The sequence below is a fragment of the Mustela putorius genome, unplaced genomic scaffold (assembly GCF_011764305.1).
Source record: "Mustela putorius furo isolate JIRA1106 unplaced genomic scaffold, ASM1176430v1.1 tig00003853_pilon_pilon_pilon, whole genome shotgun sequence".
Lineage (NCBI taxonomy): Eukaryota > Metazoa > Chordata > Mammalia > Carnivora > Mustelidae > Mustela > Mustela putorius.
Genome location: NW_025422005.1, coordinates 42,119,218 through 42,143,450, shown reverse-complemented (window position 1 = coordinate 42,143,450; position 24,233 = coordinate 42,119,218). Strand labels below are relative to the sequence as shown.

The following is a 24,233-nucleotide window of genomic DNA, read 5'->3' as shown; positions in this document are numbered from 1 at the left end:
AGAGAGAGAAGCAGACTCCCCATGGAGCTGGGAGCCCGATGCGGGACTCGATCCTGGGACTCCAGGATCATGACCTGAGCCGAAGGCAGTCGTCCAACCAACTGAGCCACCCAGGTGTCCCAAAGAGTAATATTTTTAAACAGCTGAGAATTTTTATCAGTTTTGAAAAGTTTTAACTGTGACCTAAAGTCCAGAGGCCATAGAACAAAAAGTTGACTAAACACAAAGAACAAAGTCAAGATGATAAAGAGGGAAAAAAAATATTTTCAAGAGTTCTTTCCAATTAAAAAGAGAAAGGGCAACAAACAGTAGACATAAGGTGAATAAAGAATATCAATAGACAATTCAAGGAAAAGAAAAGGACTCTTCAATATAAGATGGCTAACCACATTGAAATGTCAAGCAAGACTATCACTTTCACCTTAGATTGGTAAAGATCAAAAAGTCAACTAAACACTGTTGTAGGAATGTACGGCGACTGGCAAGCTCTCATACATTACTGGTAGGAATGAAAACTGGGAATCAGTTCTCTGGAAAACAGTTTAGCAATACCTATCAAAATTATAAATGTTCCTAACATTTTGACTCAGCAATTCTACATATTCTGCAGATGAACTCACACACTTGCAACATGATATATGTAACAAATGCTATATACTATGTGTGAACTAATAGTACGCTATGTACAAATGCTAATACTATGAGCCAAGCAGTGTTTTAAATATTTAACAAGTATTAACCCACTTAATTCTCATAATAGTCCCATGAATTAGGTATTTTTATCCCCATTTTAACAGATAAAGAAACTGGGACACAAGTGAGGTCAAGTTATTTGCTCAAGTTCCCATTATTAGTAAACAGCAGAAACTGGGAACAGAACAGAGTCTGGTTCTAGCATCTGTCCTCTTAGTTAAGTGAAAATATGCATTTTCACTTGATAGATATAGTGTGTATATGGCTATATACACATATATATACCTATAAACATATATATATATATACATGTATGGTGGTATATGAATTATGTTAATACACACTAAACTAGTGCTTATAATAGAAGAGAGTAGAAACAATGTCCATCTAAAGCAGACTGGATCCATAGAGTGAAGAAATACTAAGCAATTTAATTCATAATGGTGTTATGGAGTTCTGCCAGTTGCTTGCTTTTTAACTTTGGGTAAGTTACTTGACCTCTCTGTGCCTTGTTTTCTCATCTGTAACAGATGTAGTATAGTAATAATAATGCTACCCTCTTCTAGTTGTTGTGAGGATTAAATGAGTTAACTCATAAAGAGCTTGCAACGCTGCCTGGCACAGAGAAAGTACTCAACTAAGTTCTAGTTGTTATAGTCATTGCTATATACTAAAGTCTGTTCCAGGGCCATTCTAACTGGCAGATCTGCCTGCATCTGTTCATATGCCAGCACCATTCACAATACTTTTTTTTTTCTTTAAGATTTTATCTATTTAAGAGTGTGAGAGAGCTAGCAAGAGAGTGTGGGGGACGTGGCGGGGGACAGAGGGAGAAGGAGGCTCCCCATTGAGCAGGGAACACGATGCTGGGCTGGATCCCAGGACCCTGGGATCATGACCCGAGCCTAAGGCAGACACATCACTGAGAGCCACCAGGCAGCCCTCAGAATACTTTTTTTTACAATTTAAAGAGAAATGTTAAGACAAGCTCCTTAAAACCATTTTTCTTGGTCAGTTCTTTCCTGTTTATTCTGCCAGGTTAACTTTAGAATAATTTTCAGATCCCTCATATCACACTTGAATTGTAGTATATCCATAAATTGAAAAGATCTGACATCTCTCTCTTTTTTTTTTCTTGATTTTATTCATTTATTCATTTGACAGACAGAGATCACAAGTAAGCAGAGAGGCAGGCAGAGTGAGAGTGAGAGAGAGAGAGAGAGAGAAGCAGGCTCCCCACTGAGCAGAGAACCCGAAGTGGGGCTCGATCCCAGGACCCTGAGACCACGACCGGAGCCGAAGGCAAAGGCTCAATCCACTGAGCCACCCAGGCGCCCCCTGACAACTCTCTCTTAATAAATATTTCCATCTAGGAATACAGTATGCATCATAATTACTTCAGGTTTTTCAGTTATTTCTCAATTTTCTGCATATAGGTCTCATACTGGTTAAACTTGTCTTTGGTATTTTATACTTTTGTTGGTAGCTAATCTTTTAATTAATTCTAAAAGTTATCTCTTGAGTTTTTTAGTATAAAAATATAGCCTATATTGCTTTTATAATAAAAACAAAAATGTTTCACAATAATCCTTAGCAGAAAATGTAAGCCCCCAATGCTCAAAACAGCCAAACATGGAAAAACATTTAATCTGACTGGGAAACAGTTCCTGACTCCTGGCCCTCCAGGCTCCCACAAACCCATTACAAAGAGGCAGATGTATGTATTACTATAGGAAAAGCATTATTCATGATAAACTGTTGAGTGGAAAGAGGAAGCTATAGGACAGCATGCACAGAATGAGCCAATTTTGTTTAAAAACATTCATATTTACATATAGTATATTTTAACAACAGCATGTGCACAGGAAAAGTATTTGGAAGGACAGTTATAGTTATCAAATTACTAACTGTATTTGCCTATGGGAAATAGGAGTGGGAACCAACTTTCACTTTCTATACAGCTTGATATCTACCTCCAAATATATAATTCTATAGCACTTTAAATGTTTATTTAAATTTAGTTTAGTTAACATATATGTATTAGTTTCAGAGGTAGAATTCAGTGATTCATCAGTTGCATTCAACACCCAGTGCCCATTACTGCAAGTGCCCTCTTTTTTTTTTTTTTAAAGATTTTATTTATTTATTTATCACAGAGAGAAATTACAATAATCCTTAGCAGAAAATGTAAGCCCCCATCTATCTACAAGTAGGTAGATAGGCAGGCAGAGAGAAAGGGGGAAGCAGGCTCCCTGGTGAGCAGAGAGCCCAATGCGAGGCTGGATCCCAGGACCCTGAGACCATGACCTGAGCCTAAGGCAGAGGTCTAACCCACTGAGCCATCCAGGCGACCTCAAGTGACCTCTTTAATGCCCATTCCCCCAATTCTGTAGAATTCTTAAAACAGAAACATTTTCCAATTTCTTTTTTTTTTTTTAAGATTTTATTTATTTATCAGAGGCGGGGGTGGGGGGAGCGAGCACAGGCAGACAGAATGGCAGGCAGAGGCAGAGGGAGAAGCAGGCTCCCTGCTGAGCAAGGAGCCCGATGTGGAACTGGATCCCAGGATCATGACCTGAGCCGAAGGCAGCTGCTTAACCAACTGAGCCACCCATTTTCTTTTTTAAAAGAATTAAATTCAGGGGACACCTGGGTGGTTCAGTTGGTTAAACTATGACTCTTGATTTCAGCTCAGGCCATGATCTCAGGGTCATGAGATAAGAGTCCTGCATCGGGCTCCATGCTCAGTGGGGAGTCTGCTTGAGATTCTCGCCTCCTGCCCCTCCCCTTTCTCACACCCTCTAAGATAAATAAATAAAATCTTAAAAAAAAAAAATGGAAGAGTTAAATTCAGTACACAGCTTAACACATTTCCAAAATTCTATCTTGAACTTAGTCTTTATACAGAAAAATAGTTGGAAAACTACTGTTTTGAATACATACGGTTTTTACTGCAGACATGATACATTGCCCATAGTGCCCAGAGCTGAACTGCTGGTTGAGAGAAGTTGCCAAGGAGTGGGAAAAATGCCTTGAAGGATCTAAAAAGGCACAAAGAAGTTCACTCAGAACTCAGGCTAGTGTCGGAAGTAGAATAATTATTTTCAACCTTTTCCACATAGGGTCATGTCCTCACTGAGACAGATATATTGTTGAGCATATGTCAGAACCTAACGTTTAAGAAACTTCATTTGTGTTAGGCACTCTTTACATTTAACATCTCATTTCATCCTCAATCTTGCACACTATCAGATAGCCTCATTTTACAGATGAGGAAAACTGAGTCTCAGAGATCTTCTAAGTGATGTTCCCAAAATCACAGAAAGAGGATTTGAACAAAAGGTTATTTGACTATAATAATTTTATCATTGTACCATGGCCTCTACATAGTAAAATGAGGGCAAGGTTTAATAGAAATACTACACCATCACGAGATTACCTGTAAGTCACCAATGCTGTCATCTTACAACTTGAACTTGGCCAATTCTGGATGGTAGCATACTACACAAAAAGAGAAACCAAGATTATAGTATTTTATTCCATAATTTTTAAAAAGTCATAATAGGCTTTTCATGTTATTTATCATTACATATATATGAAAAAACAAATTTTCAGAATATGGGAATGATCACCCAAATTAAGGTATCCCTACCTGCCAAAATATCAATTAGATAAACATCATATATGTAAAATATGAACAGTCATGTGGAAAATAGTGCAGTAAAAGAGGGCTTCTTTACAAAGATGCAGGATTGAGCATGCATTCATTCCTCCCCTAAATCCCATGAACAGAATAGTATAAACAGTAAAAAAGATAAAAGAAGGCAAACACACAAGAACAAAGCAGAAGGAAAATGGTAATTAATTTAATAGATCTAGCACTGGAGAATGTTAAACAATGAACCAATTTGAACAGAACCCCCAAGAGACTTAAAAATTTGGTACACCAGATACTTCAGGAAGTAAGATCAGAGGCAGGATTGAAAACAGGAGGAATGGCTGAAAGTACTGAAGAATCAAGACTCCCAGGTCTTCTCTACTATCCCTAACAAAAATTTCTGGACTGGGCAACCTTGTGAACAACTGCAGGTTGGGAATACCATGATTACAACAGGAGATGAAGTGAAAATCTAAATGATAAATGCTGAGAGTCCTCTGTCCTCAGCTCTCATCTAACGGGCTTCCAGACCGTTGGAACCAAGCTTGTAATTTTCAGTTAGAAGAACAGAAGGTTCTTCCTCAGGTAAATTCCAACCAGTTCAGGACAAAAGATCTAGTAACAGTGACAATGACTAATCAAGATCATTCTAAGTAAAACCCATAGTTGACAAATTCTACCCATCTACACTCAGCTTCCAAACAACTCCACTCTTAGATATGACTGGACAGCTGAAGATCACCATATACTTTAAGAAAATCTGTAACATAAAGGGACATAATAGGGGAAAAAAAGCAACGTGCAGGAAACAGAGACCTTGAAGGAAAAGAAAAACTTAAAAACAAAAATAAAACTTCAAATTAATATCAACCATGGAAAAAGAGTACAATATTGTATTAAAAAAGCACTCAAAGAACAAAAAAAGAGTTCTTAGAAATTAAAAACAGAAATATGTAAATACAAAATAAATATGTAAGTACACATAATAATTATTGTATTAAAATACAAAGATTTTTTTTATAAAGATTTTTATTTATTTATTTGACAGAGATCACAAGTAGGCAGAGAGGCAGGCAGAGAGAGAGAGGAGGAAGCAGGCTCCCTGCTGAGCAGCTCAGAGAGATGCGGGCCTCGATCCCAGGACCCTGAGATTATGACCTGAGCCGAAGGCAGAGGCTTTAACCCACTCAGCCACCCATGCGCCCAAAGATTTTTTTTTTAAGATTTTTATTTATATGACAGACAGAGATCACAAGTAGGCAGAAAGGCAGGCAGAGAGAGAGGAGGAAGCAGGCTTCCTGCCGAGCAGAGAGCCCGATGTGGGGCTCGATCCCAGAACCCTGGGATCATGACCTGAGCCGAAGGCAGAGGCTTTAACCCACTGAACCCACTTAGCCACCCAGGTGCCCCAAAATATAAAAGATTTTTTTAAAAAAGGTAAGAAAAAAAATAAGTCCATGAAGGCTGACATTCCAGGAAAAAAAAAAAAAAGAAAAGGGAAGGTAGGGAGGAGGAAAAAGAGAGAAGGGAGAAATAAATTTCCCAGAACTAAAGGAAACAAGCTTCCAGAGCAATAAGTAGCCAACACAGGAGAAGAAAATAAACCTACATCAAGGCAAACTGCTGAGATTTCTAAACACTGAGGACAAACATCTTAAAGGTCCCAAAGGAATATGGCATGTGGCTTCTTAACAGTGATACCAAGAAATAGAAGACAAAGTAGCAGTGGCTTTAAAATTCTGAAGGGGAAATATTCCAAACCTAAAATTCTATACCCAGCCATGTGACCAATTAAATGTGAAGGTCAAGTAAAAGCCTTTTCAAACAAAGAAGGTCTGAAGTTTTCTATTTCATGCATTTCTTCTTAGGAAACTACTAGATATGATCTAACAGAATAAGGGAGTACACACACACACACACACACACACACACACACACACACCAGAAGGAATACAGTCCAAAAAACAAGGAATCCAACACCAGAGAGGCAAAGAGAATCCCTAGGATCAGAGTAACGGAATATTCCAAAATGACAGCAGTATGACAGATACACAAATAAGGAGACAAGAAAACGGAAGGTTCTGGGAGAGAAGCCTCTGAGAAGATGAAATGGATAGAATATGTTTGAAAATACTGAAAGGAGGGGCGCCTGGGTGGCTCAGTGGGTTAAAGCCTCTGCCTTCAGCTCAGGTTGTGATCCCAGGGTCCTGGGATCAAGCCCTGCATTGGGCTCTCTGCTCGGCAGGGAGCCTGCTTTCCCCTCTCTCACTCTGCTTGCCTCTCTGCCTACCTGTGATCTCTGTCAGATAAATAAATAAAATTTTTTTTTAAAATTAAAAAAAAAAATACTGAAAGGAGATTGATAGTTAGAGTATAGGAAATGGTGTGCATAGGGACAAAGAGAAGAATCTTCATTTTCCAGAGTGGGAAAATGAATCAACAGATAATGCCTATTACTGCAAAGTCAAGAAGTAGCAAAAGATGTTATTCAGAGATAATGGAGGTAAAAACCAAAAGATATAGCTTGAAAAGGAGCTGAAAGTGGGAAAGAGAACTGGTAAAGCCATATACAACTGTTTGCAAATATAACTTAAAAAAAAAAAAAAAAGATTTTATTTATTTGACAGAGAGAAAAGACAGACAGGCAGAGAGGGAACACAAGCAGGAAGCAGGCTTCCCAATGAGCAAGGAGCCCAATGTGGGGCTCTATCCCAGTACCCTGTGATCATGACCTAAGCCAAAGGGAGATGCTTAACTGACTGAACCACCCAGGCACCACTGCATGTGAAACTTTTATAAAAGAAAAATACCAGAAGGAATGTAACAAAGTGTTAGCAAGGTTAGCAGCAGATGGTAGGGTAGGAGGGATTCAGAACATTTTCTTTGTACTTTTCTTTTTTTTTTTTTTAAGATTTTATTTATTTATTTGACAGACAGAGATCACAAATAGGCAGAGAGGCAGGCAGAAAGAGAGGAAGGGAAGCAGGCTCCCCACTGAGCAGAGAGCCTGATGTGGGGCTCGATCCCAGGACCCTGAGATCATGATCTGAGCCGAAGGCAGAGGCTTTAACCCACTGAGCCACCCAGATGCCCCTCTTTGTACTTTTCTATTATGCTCCCCCCATTTTCTACAATGAACATGTATTTCTAAAATTCTTACTATCTAGAAAAGTAAGTTTCCTGCAAGAAGAGATTACTCCAGAGTTGGTAAAGAGGTATGGTCCTTGTACCAGATCCTGGAGAAGAGCACTCCTCTGAAGGTCTTGGGACATCCAGGGCTGTTTGTCAGATGTCAGGTGGGCTATGATGCCTGCAGCCAAATAGCTGACTTCCATTTCTTTGCTATGGAGCAAGCTGCTAATGTGTTTCAGCACATCTTCAGTCACCAGTTTGGAAGAAAGTTCTCTAACTTCAGCTATGTTGTTCTACAGGTTAGTTGAAGCAGAAAATATCAGGGATTGGAAAGGAAGACAGAATCAGACACTGGTTCCTCTCCCTCTCCTACGGCTTAGCTCAGATACAGACAGAACACCTAGTCCCACCCTCCTCCCTCTCAGTTTAGCCTAATACCCCACAATCCCACCCCTTGAAGACAAGGATGATCAGCAATGACAAGTCACTGAGTAAGCACTTACTAAGTGCCAGGCACTGTACCAGGCAAAAATGTCTTTTTATCTGGCTTATCTCATTTAATCTTTTCTTAAATCATTATTTGTTTTATTTGAGAGTGTGAGCATGCACAGCAGGGAAGCGCAAAGGGTTAGGAAGAGAGAATCTTCACCAGACTTCACTCTGAGCTTAATCCCACGACCCTGAGATCACAATCTGAGCGGAAACCAAGAGTCAGATGCTCAAACGACTGTGCCATCCAGGAGCTGCTCATTTAACACAGTTGTAGAAATAAGTAAGTCACTCAGCAAGACTTAACTTCTCAGTGAACTTGTCAGGTTTATACTTATAAAAACTGGCTAAACTAAAATAAAATCCAGGCCTGATTCAAAAACTTTGAAGTTCCTCAGGGCCTACTGTATGTTACATTAGCTTGAAAGTTAACAGTAACAATGAAAGGCAGGTGACATTGTGTTTTTTATATATTAGTTTTCTATGCTGTTTAACAAACTACCACAAACTGGGTGGCTTAACATATTTTTTCCCTCACAGTTTCTCTCACAGTTCAACCATGGCTTAGCCAACGCCTGCACTCTGAGATCTCGCATAGCTGCAAAGTGCTAGCTGGGCTGCATTCTCATCTGCGGGCTCCACAAGAGGGAAACCTATTTCTGAGCTCCCTCAGACTGTTGGCAAAATTCATCTCACAGCTGCAAAACTGGGGGTTTCAGTTTCATGCTGGAGGCTACCCTTAGCTCAATAGAAGCTGCCCATAGTTCCTTCCCATGTGGGCTTCTCTCTTCCTCAACCACTTATTTCATGGCAACTTGCTTCCTCTAAGACAGTGAAGAGTGTCTCTAACATATCTGCTAGCAAGAAGGATTAATACAGTAGTCCCCTCTTACCTGTGAGGGACATGTTCTAAGACCCCGTGGATATGCCTGAAGCTGCAGATAGAACCACACTCTATATATACTATGTTTTTTTTCTACATATACATACCTATATAAATTAGGGACAGTAAGAGATTAACAAAGATAACTAATAGAACAATGATAACAATGTATTATAATAAGTTACACAAATGTGGTCTCTCTCAAAATAACTTATTCTACTGTACTCACCCTTCTGCTTGTGAGTAGATGACAAAATGCCTATATGACAAGATAAAGAGGTGGATAACGTAGGCATGTGACATAGCATTAGGCTACTACTGATCTTTTGATGAATGGTCACCTGCTTCCACATTGCGGATAACTAAAACTGTAGATGGGGGGGCGGGTCTACTGTATATACATCATAACATCATCACCAGAGTGATGTCCTGTCATCTTTGCCATATTCTATTGGTAAGAAGCAAGTCACAGTTCCTGCCCACATTTGACAGGAGGGCATTACGCAAAGAAACGAACACCAAGAGTAAGAATCACTGGAGGTTCCTTTGGGGTCTACCTACCACAGAGATGAAAAAACAAAGGTTTAGAAGTGAAACATATAGTCAAGTTGAACACAGGAGTTATTGTATACCCCAGAAACTAGTATGTTAAAAGCAGCATATGGTACTATGCCAAAAACTGCATTATTCTGAGCTCACTTCCCCCCAGTTTTTCACAAGACCAGCTATACCCTATTAATTTCAGCAGAAACTACACTGTTTTGAGATCTACCCCAGTTCTCCCCAAAGGCAGCTATACATATCCTCACCAGCAGCAGGATTTCAGCATTAAGTCGATCAGATGGAAGCCCCAACAAGGACGGACAATATGATAGCATCCTCAGTATAACTAAGGACAGAAATCTCCAGATTTCTCTTATAAGCCCGGCAGAGGCTACTTTTCTAGTAGCTTTTTCAAGAGCCTTATTTCAAGAGTCTATGAACAAAATGTTAACAAGATGCAAGCCACAGGAGAATGTGGGTCTTCTCCATTCAGAAAAAGGAAGGAAAGGGGGCAACCTCATAAATCCTCAGCATTCTTACAGGCTCTCAGAAAAGTAAAAGATCTTTTAGAAAAGGTTAGCTGAGAGGCACTTTGGTGGCTCAGCTGGTTAAGCATCCAACTCTTGGTTTTGGTTCAGGTCATGATCTCATAAGTCATGGGATCCAGCCATGTGTCGGGCTCAGCAGGGAGTCTGCTTGAGATTCTCTCTCTCTCCTCTCCCTCTGCCCTTCCCCTTGCTCTCTCTTTCTCTAAAATAAATAAAGAAATCTTAAAAAAAAAAAATAAGGTAGCTAATAGTAGGACACTTAACATTATATAGCATATATGAGGCTCCAATCCACCTTTCTGGCTTTATTTCCTATGGCTTTTCTTCTTCCCACCATCTCCCCAAATTCTAGATATTCTGTATTACACTGCCCCTCAAATGATTGCATTTTCTCATCTTCCCTAGCCAAAAGACCTTTGTCTCCTGCTTCTTTTGTCTCTCTTTTCTACTTTTCTGTACGTTCCAGATTTCCAATATTAATCATTTAATCCTCTCTACTCTGGTGCAAGTTCTATATGTGCTAGGGATAAAAAGGAAAAGACACAGTCCCTGCTTTCAAGAAGGGCATGGTCTAGAATTAAAAGCTCCCACGAGACTTTGTGCTGCTTTTCTAGCACTTAGAAAACTATTTGTGTACTTAACACCACCTCCCAAGTATTATAAGACCATCAGCTCAATACATTTCATGCATGGCAAACTGAAGGGACTTAACAGTATGTCTTCATTACTTTTTGTAAATCTTCACCTTTATCTTTTGGAAAAAAAGAAATTTCTCAATTATAAATATCCTGATTGAGAGCTAGTATAACAGTATGAGCAAAGAAAATTTTTTAAAAAATTTATTCATTTACTTTAGGAGGTACGGGGATGGGGAGAGGCAGAGGGAAAAGGAGAGGGAAACTTAAGCAGACTCCATGTTTAGCCTGGAACCTGACGCCGGGTTTGATCTCATGACCCTGAGATCACAACCTGAACTGAAGAGTTGGGACACTTCTCTAACTGCATCACCCAGTGACCCAAAGAAATTTCTAAAAAATTGACTGCCTTGATAAAAAGAAAGTATAGTAGAGTGGTTAATATCAGAAGGTCTGGGGCCAGACTGCCTGACTTCGAATTCTCATTCTAGCTCCTAATACCATTGTAGGATAGGGTAAATGGCACTTCTGTGCCTCAGATTTTCTGTCTATAAAATGTAATGAACAATGGGTGGTAGAGTACAGAACATAGCACAATTTTTCCTATCCCTGTTTAACTTAGCCATGTGACTTCCCTGCTCCTCAAGGGATGGTTACCTTCTTTGATCTGGGCTTAACTATGGACATATAATAAAAAATATAAATTTGGTCTTTGTCCCCAATTCTTGAAATTCATTGGATTTCTTAAATCCCTTGGAATTTCCCAAGTAATAGGAATAACAGGAGCATCTTTGTTCTAATGAGGCAACTCTTGGCAGGCACCTAAACAGCTTCAGGATGAGGACTAGTTGCCAAAACAAAACAAAACTAAACTAAACCACAACAACCTTAATTAGAAGACTGGGTTTAAGCTCCACTCTATAACTTCTTGGGGATGGGAGAGGAGCTGAAGACTGAATTACAATCAGTTGTGCCTATGTGATGAAACCTCCATAAAAAGTCCTAAATGATGGGTTTGGAGAACTTCTAAGTAGGTGAACACATCAAGGCACGGGAGGGTGGTGTGCCCAGAGAGAAGATGGAAGCTCTGCATATACTCATCCTTCCCACCCTATACACTTCTTCCATTTCACTGTTTCTGAGTTGTATTCTTTACAATAAACTAATAGCAAGTAAAGTGTGCCTTCCTGAGTTCTGTGAGCCATTCCAGCAAATCATTAAACTGAGGAGGGGGTTGTGGAAACCCTTACTTTACAGCCAGTCAGTCAGAATTGTAGGTGGTCCAAGACTTAATGACTGGCAACTGAAGTGCAGGCAGTCTCATGGGACTGAGCCCTTTAACTTCTGGGATCTGATGATAATTCCAGGTACTCAGTATAAGAACTGAATGGAACTCAACTGTAGGATATCCAGTTGCTGCTGGAGAGTTGGAGAAGTGATTATTGGGAAACACCCCAGACCACCTAATGTGCTTTGCCCAGTGACACATTAGAAAAATATAACATTAGCAGAGATTTAAGAAGAACTTACATAGTGCGACTTGCCTTCTTGTGCTACCCTGAACTGGCCAAATAAAGAAGCCCATGGAGACATGCGGCCCAACTAACAACCTGCACCAACTATCACAGCAAGAGTCAAGCCATCTAGAGCATCTAGCCCTAGCCCTAGGTGATGCCACCAGGTATCAGAAGCAACATGAGTAACTAACTCCACATGAGACCAGAAGAACTGTACAGCCAGGTTCAAACTGTGGACCCACAAATTCAAAAGTACATAAAATGGCTACAGTTCGAGCTATAGTTTGTTCACAGCAACAGATGATTGATATGGTATTACTTTACAGGGAATCATGTGAAGATTAAATGAGTTAATACACAGAAATTCCTTATAAAAGTGCCTAGCATATAGTAGGTGCTACATTAAGTGTTAGTTTTATTTATTTTTTTAATTTTAGTAGTTAGAATCAACTGAAAACAATTCACCTTACCCAAAGACCAAGTACTTTGCTTTGTATTGCTGACTCTGAAAAAGTCTGTCAAAAGAATACACAGGTTACTTTATCATGAAAAAAAGAACTTTACATACAAACTCAATTCTATTTTCCCACCTCCAAGACTTGGATGAAGATTGCCAGTCCTTGATTTTCCATAAAGTGACTACAAGCAGCTGGAGACTCATCTGTAAGATTCCAAAGGGCTTTCAAAGTAAACAAGAGGGTGACATCATCTAAATTCTCAGCAGTCTTTTGTTTTACTATTGCTAGAAGTTCCTAAAAACCAAAGAGACAAAAAGTTAGATGCCCCAGTGACTGACTCGATTACAGTGTAAGAAAAGGAATAGTTGTTAAACCACTTCATATCTTCATGATCCATTTTTTCTCTATATAATGAGTTACATCTAACTCCTAAGGTTTATAATGAGATTAAAGGGGGGGAGGAGGTAAAATTTTATGAGCACTTGACCTAGTTCTTGGTCCTTGTAAATAAGATTCATAATCAAGTACATATTAGGTATTCCATTGTTTTTTTTTTTTTAAGATTTTATTCATTCATTTGTCAGAGAGAGAGAGCATGCGCACACACAAGCAGGGCGAGCAGGAAGACAGAGGGAGAGGGAGAAGCAGACTCCCCAGTGAGCAGGGAGCCCAATGTGGGACTCAGTCCCAGGACCCCGGGACCACAACCCAAGCCCAAGGCAGATGTTCAACCAACTGAGCCACCCAGGTGTCCCCCATTGTTCATTTATTGAGAATGTTTAGTAAACACCTCCTGGAAATCAAGCACTTATTCACGTTAAATGAGACAGATTAAAAAAAAAAATAGTTGGTTTTTCCTCAACTAAATAAGAATTCTAAGTTTTGGGGATGTCTGGGTGGCTCAGTTGGTTAGGCTGCTACCTTTGGCTGGGGTCATGATCCCTGGGATGGAGTCCTGCATTGGGCTCCTTGCTCAGCGGGGAGCCTGCTTCTCTCTCTGCCTTTGCCTGCCACTCTGCCTGCTTGTGCTCTCTCTCTCTGTCTCCGACAAATAAATAAACTCTTAAAAAAAACAAAAAAAACAAAATAAAGTCCTTAAAAAAAGAAAAAAGAATTTTAAGTTTTGGTAAATGTTCTGAAGAAAACACACAAAAGCCTAACAATGTATTTTAGAAAAGGTATGAAAGGGATGCCTCCCTGTACAGGTAATATGTAAACTGAGACAAATGAGACCAAAAGAAAAAGAGGGATATGTGAGTTAAGCAAGAAATGAAGACATGGTGGTGGTGGCAAAGTATATGACAGGCAAGAGAAAAAGTATGCTATTCTAGGTCACTGAGCAGATCAGGATGGCTAGAGGGTAACAGTAGTACTACAATCACGTGTCCTAATAGTTTAAAGAAACCATGGGTTCACTTGAACAGATTCCAAAACACCATTTCAGATTAGAATATTTCTGGACACAAGTTAAACCAGTATTCATGCTTTCTTTCAAAAATATTAGACTATCGGGCGCCTGGGTGGCTCAGTGGGTTAAGCCGCTGCCTTCGGCTCAGGTCATGATCTCGGGGTCCTGGGATCGAGTCCCGCATCGGGCTCTCTGCTCAGCAGGGAGCCTGCTTCCCTCTCTCTCTCTGCCTGCCTCTCCATCTGCTTGTGATTTCTCTCTGTCAAATAAATAAATAAAAATCTAAAAAAAAAAAAAAATTAGACTATCATAACAGAGGGAAAAGTTAGGTGTCTTCATTCAGCCACCTAATAAAAAGGTACATAAAATATAACAGCACTAAACAAATCAGAGTATGTCTATTTTCAAGAGGAATGAGACCACTTCAAATATCTTACTTCATCAAGAAAGCATGTATCAAAAGAATTTATCACAAAAGTAAAACTTTAAGTGTGCTTGGGTGGCTCAGTCTGTTAAGCATCTGCCATTGGCTCAGTCATGATCCCCGGGTCCTGGCATCGAGACCCACATCGGACTCCCTGCTCAACAGGAAGCCTGCTCCCTCTCCCACTCCCTCTGCTGTGTTCCCTCTCTCGCTGTCTGTCAAATAAATATACTCTTTTTTTTTAAGAGTTTATTTGTTTATTTGACAGAGAGAGATCACAAGTAGGCAGAGAGGCAGGCAGTTAGGGTAGAGGGAAGCAGGCTCCCCACAGAGCAGTAAGCCTGACACAAGGCTTGATCCCAGGACCCTGAGGCCATGACCTAAGCCAAAAGCAGAAGCTCAACCCACTGAGCCACCCAATAAATAAAAGCGCCCCAATAAATAAAATCTTTAAAAATAAATAAATAAATAAAATAAATCTGGGAGAGCCAAGAGGGAAGTGTAGAGTGACACATAGTACTTAATGACAGCAATCATCTAGAAGATCAAGGGGATGGGTAGCAGCAAGGGTGGGAGTAGGGAAAGTGAGGCTGATCCTGAAAACAATGATGACTGTGGTCAGGGTCAGGCCCATATTTAGATGCTTTATGTATTTTACCTTAATGACATTCAAAACAACTGCAAAATATTACTCCTATGACAGATTATAATGAGATTAAAGGGGGGGAGGAGGTAAAATTTTATGAGCACTTGACCTAGTTCTTGGTCCTTGTAAATAAGACTCATAATCAAGTACATATTAGGTATTCCATTGTTTTTTTGGTTTTTTTTTTTAAGATTTTATTCATTCATTTGTCAGAGAGAGATGCCTGTTTTTCAAATGATGCCTGTTTTTCAAATGATGCCAGTTTTCAGATGAAGAATCTGAGGCATAGAGAAGATAAATTATCTGAAGACTTGACTAGATAAATTATCTGAAGACTTGGCTGACCATGTTTTCACCTAAACAGGCTGAACCTGTTTTCACCTAAAGTCCAAATTTTTCATAACATTACATAAAACTCTTTCTCTGAGAACTACAGTGCTACTCTTCCCTCTGTGTTCCTTCAGTACTTGCTATCTCTATCTATTCTGTATCTTTGTCTACTCCTGTTACCATCCCCAGCAACTCCATCAAATCATCCTGACAAAACTGCTGCCTTAAAGACCCCACTTTATGCCCCAGGCCCAAACATCTGAATACTGAAAAAAGACTGTGCTTGAGTCTCACTTTCAATATTTGCCAAAACACTTTAAGAGGGCATTCAACTGTATCTGGGGATTTACTGTATTTCTCAATGAATTTGCTCCCAACGCTACTCTTTTTTCATCATTCTTTCTCTCCTCCAACTTTAATCACCATCTTTTTACTCCTCTAATTTGATCACTTTATCTAGTTTTTCAGAGAACTACCACTGTTCTTCCCAATAAAATCTCCCAGCCTACCTGCACTTCCATCACTGTATTCCTCGTTCCCTTCTGCTCTAATCTAAAGCCTACTGTACAATTCTAGTACACACATACAGATTTGGCACTGAATTATTTCCGTCTTGCCTTGCCATCAATTTTCCCCTTTTTGTTCAGAATTATTTTCATGGGTATAAAATAGATATCAATGTAAATGATCTTGGAAAAAAACAACTACTGGCCCTACTGGCCCATGTATTATCTTCCTTTATCTTTCCTTCTCATTAAAATATATTGAGGGACGCTTGGGTGGCTCACTTAAGTATTGCCTTCATCCCAGGATCCTGGGATGGAGTCCCACATCGGTCTCCTAGCTCAGTGGGGAGCCTGCTTCTCCTTCTGCCTGCTGCTCCCCCAGCTTGTGGTCTTTCTGACAAATAAATCTTTAAAATAAATAAATAAAATATATTGAAAAGTTGTCTCCATTTCTCACCTCTCATTTGCTCATCATTGTAGTCCAAACAGGTTTTGTCCCATTATTCCACTAACATAATGTAAGCAAGACAACTAATAACTTCTATCTTGCCAGATGCAACTGGCAACTCTGTCCTCATTTCACTCAACCATTTAATAGCATCTGACATAACTGCTCAATTTTTCTTGAAATAATTTTCTTGGATTCAAAAACATCACTCTTTGGGGCGCCTGTGTGGCTCAGTGGGTTAAAGCCTCTGCCTTCAGCTCAGATCATGATCCCAGGGTTCTGGGATCAAGCCCCGCATCGGGCTCTCTGCTCAGTGGGGAGCCTGCTTCCTCCTCTCTCTCTGCCTGCCTCTCTGCCTACTTGTGATCTCTGTCTGTCAAATAAAAAATAAAATCTTTAAAAAAAAAATCACTCTTTCCTGGTTTTCTACTAAGTCATTTTAGACACTCCTATCTCTCTTTTCTGGCTACCCCTTCTCTTCCAACATACTTGGTTTCAGTCCTTTTCCTTTCTCTCTATATACTCCACACTCTTTAGGTAGGTACTTGCATCCTATATCAGAACTGATGACTCAAAATTATTCTCTAGCCCTGTCCACCCAATCCTCTGAGCTGCATCCTGTATCAAGCTGCCTCCTTGGTATCTCAAGCATCTCAGACCTTAACACATTTAAAATCACCCTTGATTTTTTTTTTTTAAGATTTTTATTTATTTATTTGACAGAGATCACAAGTAGGCAGAGAGGGAGGTGGGGTGGGGGAAGCAGGCCCCCTGATGAGCAGAGAGCCTGATGCAGGGCTCGATCCCAAGACCCTGAGATTATGACCCGAGCTGAAGGCAGAGGCTTTAACCCACTGAGCCACCCAGGCACCCCCACCCTTGATTTTTATCCCCCAAACCTACTGACTAGATACCAAATACCCAGAAGACTCCACTTGTAAAACAATACAAAAGGTAAAGGTCTCAGGAATTAATTTAAGAAATACAGAATATCAATATGAAGAAAACACCACGTACTTCTGGGGACATGAAAGACTGAATAAATGGAGTAACAGATAGTGTTCTCAGAAGGAAAAATCAGTATCAGAGATGTTAATTCTTCTAAGTCAATCTATACACTTAACAAAACCCAAAGAAAACCAAGCTTTTTTTAGAACTAGATAAGCCAAGGGCACCTGGGTGGCTTACTCAATTAAGCATACAGTCCTTGATTTGGGCTTGGGTCATGCTCTCGGGGTTGTGAAACTGAGCTCCACGTCATGTTCCATCCTCAGTGGGAGAGTCTGCTTGAGATTCCCTCACTCCTCTTCCTCTGCCCTTCCTCCCACCCCCCGCTCATAAGTGTGTACACACTCTCTCTCTAAAATAAATCAATAAAATCTTAAAAAAAAAAAAGAACCAGACAACCCAATTCTGATGTTCACATTAAAAAAAAAAAAAAAAAAAAAGATAACTAAAAGAAACCCAAGGAAAGATCTTAACTATTAAGGAATTATAAAGCCAATAAATAAACTATGATATCAGCATATAAATAGACATATAAATTAACACAGCACAAAGTCCAGAAATAGATGCAAAGAGATACGGGAATTTAATATATGATAAAGGCAGCAATGCATAAGAGTGGAGAAAAGATAATATATTCATTAAGGAAAAGGTACAAAGCAAACACTGAGCAAACAGTTGGAGCAACGCTCCAAGTAAATCAAGTACTTTTTAAAAATCATGAGAAATTTTGAGAAATACTTTCAAATGTGCCATCAATGTCAGAGAAATAAAATAATAAAATCAACCCTATAAATATTTTAAAGTTACTGCATGGCAAAATATGCCATGAATAAAGTAAAAAAGTCAAACAACCAAGTGGGGAAAATAGATGCATTTCATATCACAAAGCCTCAATTTCTTAATATATATAGAAATTTTATAAATCAGAAGAAAGCTAGCAATCCAATGGAAAACATATCAAGGACATGAACAAATAGTTCACAGGAAACATAAATGACTGGGGGGCAGGAAGGTATCACAAGCCTCATGCCAAAGTAAGTATAAAATAAAACGATGAGGGGCGCCTGGGTGGCTCAGTGGGTTAAAGCCTCTGCCTTCGGCTCAGGTCATGATCCCAGGGTCCTGGGATTGAGCCCCACATCAGGCTCTCTGCTCAGCGGGCAGCCTGCTTCCCCCCCCTCTCTCTGCCTTCCTGTGATCTCTGTCAAATAAATAAATAAAAATTTTTTTAAAAAAGCATTTTATTTAGAGATGTGGAGATAGATACTAGAAGAAGTAGTAGTAGAGTAGAAAGTTTCTTCTGGGGAGCAGGTCTTACAGATGTTTCTTTTTTTTTTTTTTTTAAGATTTTATTATTTATTTATTTGACAGACAGAGATCACAAGGAGGCAGAGAAGCAGGCAGAGAGAGAGATGAGGAAGCAGGCTCCCTGCTCAGCAGAGAGCCCGATGCGGGGCTTGATTCCAGGACCCTGGGATCATGACCTGAGCCGAAGGCAGAGGCTTTAACACACTGAGCCACCCAGGCGCCCCCAGATGTTTCATTTTATAAGCTTTTTAGAAGGATCTGACTTTTTAAATTATGTTCACACCCTTTTTATTGGAAAAAAGAAAAGTTATAAGAATGATAACCCACTTACCTTAACTGCCATGAGGAGCTCTTCCTGAAGTTGTGCAGTTTGCTCAGGTGAGAGCTATAAGCAAACAAAAAGCCAAAAGTAAAATACTAGCGGGTCAGAGCTCCCTCAAGAAGAGAGAGAGAAATCTTGCCTTTAGCGATCACATACCTGAAGGGCTAGAATAGAAGTGATGCTCACTGCCATTGTTTGCATCTTGGGGTTCTCATGTTTACAGAGCCATCTCATCACAAACTTGGCAGCATCAAACCTGAAAAGCAGTATTTTTCTCACAATAAAGTTTTAAACCATACGTAAGGAAAGAGGAAATCACTTAGCCTCCCCAACGAATTCTGTATCTTAGATTTCTAAAGCCTCAGCTATGAAAATCAAAAGCATCTGACAAAAAGATTAGGAGAGCAGGCAAATAGGAATGTAAGCGAAATGCACAGAATTCAGAGAAAGATAAGCAGATCAAAGAAAGGCTTATTTTAACCATTAAGTTTCTACTATGATGGGTCTGAAAAAAGGAAAGAAGATCCCGTAGAGGCAGTACTTTGTAATCTGAATTGTAGACAATGCTAAGATGCCACAGCGAACAAATCACTTAGAGAGAATGCATGCCCTTTTTTAAAATGAGGCAGCTGGTAGTCAACTGCTATTGATTGCAGCTGTAGGAATAAAGACTGCATTAAGAAAGACCTAACTTTTCAAGAAAAGGTAGGTAGAAATAGTTTTGTTTTTGTTTTTTTTTAGTGAGGAAGACCGCCTTCCCTATTGTAATTTTAAAAGTCAACTCCCAGGGGCGCCTGGGTGGCTCAGTGGGTTAAGCCGCTGCCACTGGCGCAGATCATGATCTCAGGGTCCTGGGATAGAGCCCCGCATCGGGCTCTCTGCTCAGCAGGGAGCCTGCTTCCTCCTCTCTCTCTGCCTACCTCTCTGCCTGCTTGTCATCTCTCTCTGTCAAATAAATAAATAAAATCTTTAAAAAAAAAAAATCAACTCCCATTTTAAGTACACATCTCAATTAGATTTGAGAATGGCTTAGCCTACAATTCTGCACCAACATATCACAGGCTTTGTTCATGTTAGCCTGTGCTTAATTTTCCTGCCATCAGCAGCAACTACTACAAATGTTTTTGAGCTTATGGATCTGGAAGACTATACTATAAAGGACTCAGGAGGAGCTCCTCTGGAGTCTAAGAAGATGATTTTCTTAATTATTATCAACAAAATTGTAAGAAAGACTTTCATTTAGAACAGACTCTACTTCTTAAGCTAGGCACTGCCATAAGTACTTTACAAACATTATCATGTCTAATCCTCAGAAGAGTCACCATTTTATAAGTGAGGAAACTCATGCAAAGATAATGGAAGGGATAGAACTTGAATCCACGTATGTTTGACTCTCTGGACCCCATGTTCTTAACCACTCACTATTCTGAACTAGAATCACAGTTTGGGAGACATTTTCAAGCACAGCTGGCCCTGGAACAACACAGGTTTGAACTGTACTTGTCCACTTATAAACAGATTTTTTTCAATAAATATACTGGAAAATTTTTTGGAGATTTGCGACAACTTGGAAAAACTCAGACCAAGCGCATAGTCTAGAAACATCAAAAAATTAAGATAGGTATTTATAAATGCATAAAATATACATAAATACTAGGTAGTAGTTTCTTTTACTATTTATAACCATAAAATATACACACATCTACTAAAAGTTTAAAATTCATTGAAACTTACACAAACACCAACCCTACATGGTACCATTCAGTCAAGAGAAATGTAAACAAAGTATTAAATAGTAACAGCATAAAAGTAACTGTAGTTCATACTCTACAACTGTAATTATTTCACAGCCACCTCCTGTCAATATGGGGGTGAGCTCAAGCGTTCTGAGTATCCACTTAAAATGCCATGCAAAACTAATCACTCCGTATGAGCAGTTTGTCTTTCCAGTAAATTGCAAAGTAAAAAGTAATCTCTTACAGTTCTTGTGTATTTTTCATTGTGTTTCATGAAATACTGTAAACCTTGAGTAAAACCATTGGGGAAGACCCACATAAAGTGCCACCAGTGATGCTAGATGTGCTCCCTGAAGTCAGGAAGTACCTTGCTAGTAAAGGACTGCCTTCCCCCGAACTCCTTTTTGTAATGTGACATTACAAAAAAAAGGTGACTGCCTGATATCTACTGTAGACTGAGGTCTGCAGCTGAGGTTACCCATCATTTTAAGACAAAGGAGTCCAGTATAAGGACCACTGTAAAAAAAAAAAAAGAAGAAAGAAAGAAAAGAAAAAGAAAAGTGAATTTGTTAAGTTGTTGTTGCAGCTATGCCAGGAGGCATGAAAACCTTGCACTTTTTGCAAAACACATTTTTATCTCTTTTATGTGGGTACAGGATTGCTGTGAGAAACTCATACTTACAGACTCAAATATGATTCAACGAAAAGTGAATTCATGGGGCACCTGGGTGGCTCAGTGGGTTAAGCCTCTGCCTTTGGCTTGGGTCATGGTCTCAGATTCCTGGGATCGAGCCCCCCGCCCACGGCCCCCGCATGGATGGGGCTCTCTGCTCAGCAGGAAGCCTGCTTCCTCCTCTCTCTCTCTCTCTGTCAACTTGTGATATCTCTCTCAAATAAATAAATAAAATCTTTTAAAAAAAAGTGAATTCATTATATGACAAGTTAAAACAAAAAGAAGGTGAAGGATCTAAAACTATAAAATTCAAGGGGCACCTGGGTGGCTCAGTGGGTTAAGCCGCTGCCTTCAGCTCAGGTCATGATCTCAGGGCCCTGGGATCAAGTCCCGCATCGGGCTCTCTGCTCAGCAGGGAGCCTGCTTCCTCCTTCTCTCTGCCTGCCTCTCTGCCTACTTGTGATCTCTCTCTGTCAAATAAATAAATAAAATCTTTAAAAAAAATAAATAAAATAAATAAATAAATAAATAAATAAAACTATAAAATTCAATGCCAGCAAAGGATGGTTTGATAATTTTAGAAAGGGGTTGGAATTTAAAAATGTCAAGATAACAGAAGCAGCTTCTGCCAATCAAGACACAGCAGGTGAGTTCTCAGACACCATTAAGACAATCATGGAAGAGAAAAGAGAGTAACCTGAACAAGTTTCTAATGTAGATGAAAGTGTCCCATCCTGGGGAGGGGGAGAGCCACAAAGGACATTTATTAGAGAGAGAAGTGAGCACCAGGAATGAAGGCAAGAAGGGACAGGCTAACTCTACCGCTTCGTGAGAATATAGCTAGCTTTATGGTTAAGAATTGTCCCTATCAGGGCTCCTGGGTGGCTCAGTGGGTTAAGCCTCTGCCTTTGGCTCAGGTCATGATCCCAGGGTGTATGGTTAAAAATTGTCCCTCTTGGGGGCCCCTGGTGGCTCAGTGGGTTAAGCCTCTGCCTTTGGCTCAAGTCATGATCCCAGGGTCCTGGGATTGAGCCCCGCATTGGGCTCTCTGCTCAGCAGGGAGCCTGCATCCCCTTCTGTCTGCCTGCAACTCTGCATACTTGTGATCTCTATCAAATAAATAAATAAAATCTTTAAAAAAAAAAAAAAAAAAAAGAATTGTCCCTGTCTATAAAGCTGCTAAGCCCCAAGACTTGAAGGAAAAGATAAATACTGGCTGCTAGTCTTTTGGTTGTACAACACGGTTTGGACAAGAATCCTCTTTCTGGTGGCACTCAGGTGGCTCAGATGGTTAAGCATCTGCCTTTAGCTTGGGACATACTCCTGGGGTCCCGGAATCAAGCCCCACGTAGGGCTCCCTACTTAGTGGGGAGTCAGTCTGCTCCTCCCTCTCCTTCTGCTTGCCACTCACTCTCTACCCCTCTCTCTCTGTCAAATATGTAAATAAGTAAATAAACTCTTCAAAAAAAAAAATCCCTTTTCTGGATTGGTTCCATCAATACTTTGTCCCTGAAGTCAGGAAGTACCTTGCTAGTAAAGGACTGCCTTCCCCCCCACCCCTTTTAAAATTTTTCTTTAAATTCTAGTTAGCTAACATATGGTGCAATATTGGTTTAGAACTGCCTTTTAAAATTCTATTTTTTTTAAGATTTTTTTTTTTAAGATTATATTTATTTATTTGACAGAGATGACAGGCAGGCAGAGAGAGAGGAGGGAAGCAGGCTCCCTGCTGAGCAGAGAGCCTGATGTGGGGCTTGATCTCAGGACCCTGGGATCATGACCCGAGCCAAAGGCAGAGGCTTTAACCCACGGAGCCACCCAGGTGCCCCAAGATTTTATTTTATTTTTTTTAAAGATTTTATTAAAATTATTTTGAGAGGCGCCTGGGTGGCTCAGATGTTAAGCGTCTGCCTTCAGCTCAGGTCATGATCCCAGGGTCCTGGGATTGAACTCAGCTTCGGGCTCCCTGCTCAGTGGGAAGCCTGCTTCTCTCTCTCCCTCTCTCTCCCTGCTTGTGTTCTCTCTCTCACTGTGTCTTTCTCTGTCAAATAAATAAATAAAATCTTTTAAAAATAATAAAAAAATAAAATTCTTTTGATATTGGATAATGCCCCTGGCCACCCAGAATGCCATAAGTTCAACACTGAAAGCACTATTTGCCCCCAAACACAGAGTCTCTAACTCAGCCTCTAGATCAGGGGATGACAGGGACCTTTAAGGCTCATTACACAGGTATTCTATAGGAAGGACTGTCAATGCTACGAAGAGAATCCTGATAGAACATCATGAAAGTGTGGAAAGATTACACCACTGAAGATGCCACTGCGGTTATCAAAAAAGCTGTAAAACCCATCAAGCCTGAAACAATAAATTTCTCCTGAAGAAAACTGTTCAGATGCTGTGCATGACTTCACAGGATTTATAACAGAACCAATCAAGGAAATCATGAAAGAGATTGTAGATATGCCCCAAAAAGGGTGGGATCTTGTAGTTTAATGGTAAGGATCTTGGAAAAATTAAAGAGCTAATACAGCCCACACGGGAGAAATTAACAGATGTCAACTTAATGGAGATGAGCACTTCCAAACCAGTGTCCAACAAAGAGGAAGAAGATGCAGGAGAAGCAGTGACAGTAAATTAACTGGCATTAGATAATCTGACAGAAGAGTCTTATTTTTTTTTTTTAAAGATTTTATTTATTTATCAGAGAGAGAGAGGGAGAGAGCGAGCACAGGCAGACAGAACGGGAGGCAGAGGCAGAGGGAGAAGCAGGCTCCCTGCTGAGCAAGGAGCCTGATATGGGACTCGATCCCAGGATCCCAGGACGCTGGGATCATGACCTGAGCCGAAGGCAGCTGCTTAACCAAC

At 40.0% G+C, this 24,233-nt stretch overlaps 1 protein-coding gene across 1 annotated transcript in view; it reads right to left on the bottom strand.

The window, feature by feature from the left end:
• The window catches only part of ZYG11A (zyg-11 family member A, cell cycle regulator), an 84,953-nt gene that overhangs the window by 4,572 nt on the left and 56,148 nt on the right, over window positions 1-24,233 (bottom strand). The window contains 7 exon segments of the mRNA XM_004774444.3: window positions 3,637-3,734; window positions 4,133-4,194; window positions 7,582-7,776; window positions 12,569-12,613; window positions 12,689-12,850; window positions 18,966-19,019; window positions 19,113-19,212. Of these exon segments, the coding sequence (XP_004774501.2) occupies window positions 3,637-3,734; window positions 4,133-4,194; window positions 7,582-7,776; window positions 12,569-12,613; window positions 12,689-12,850; window positions 18,966-19,019; window positions 19,113-19,212 (716 nt within the window).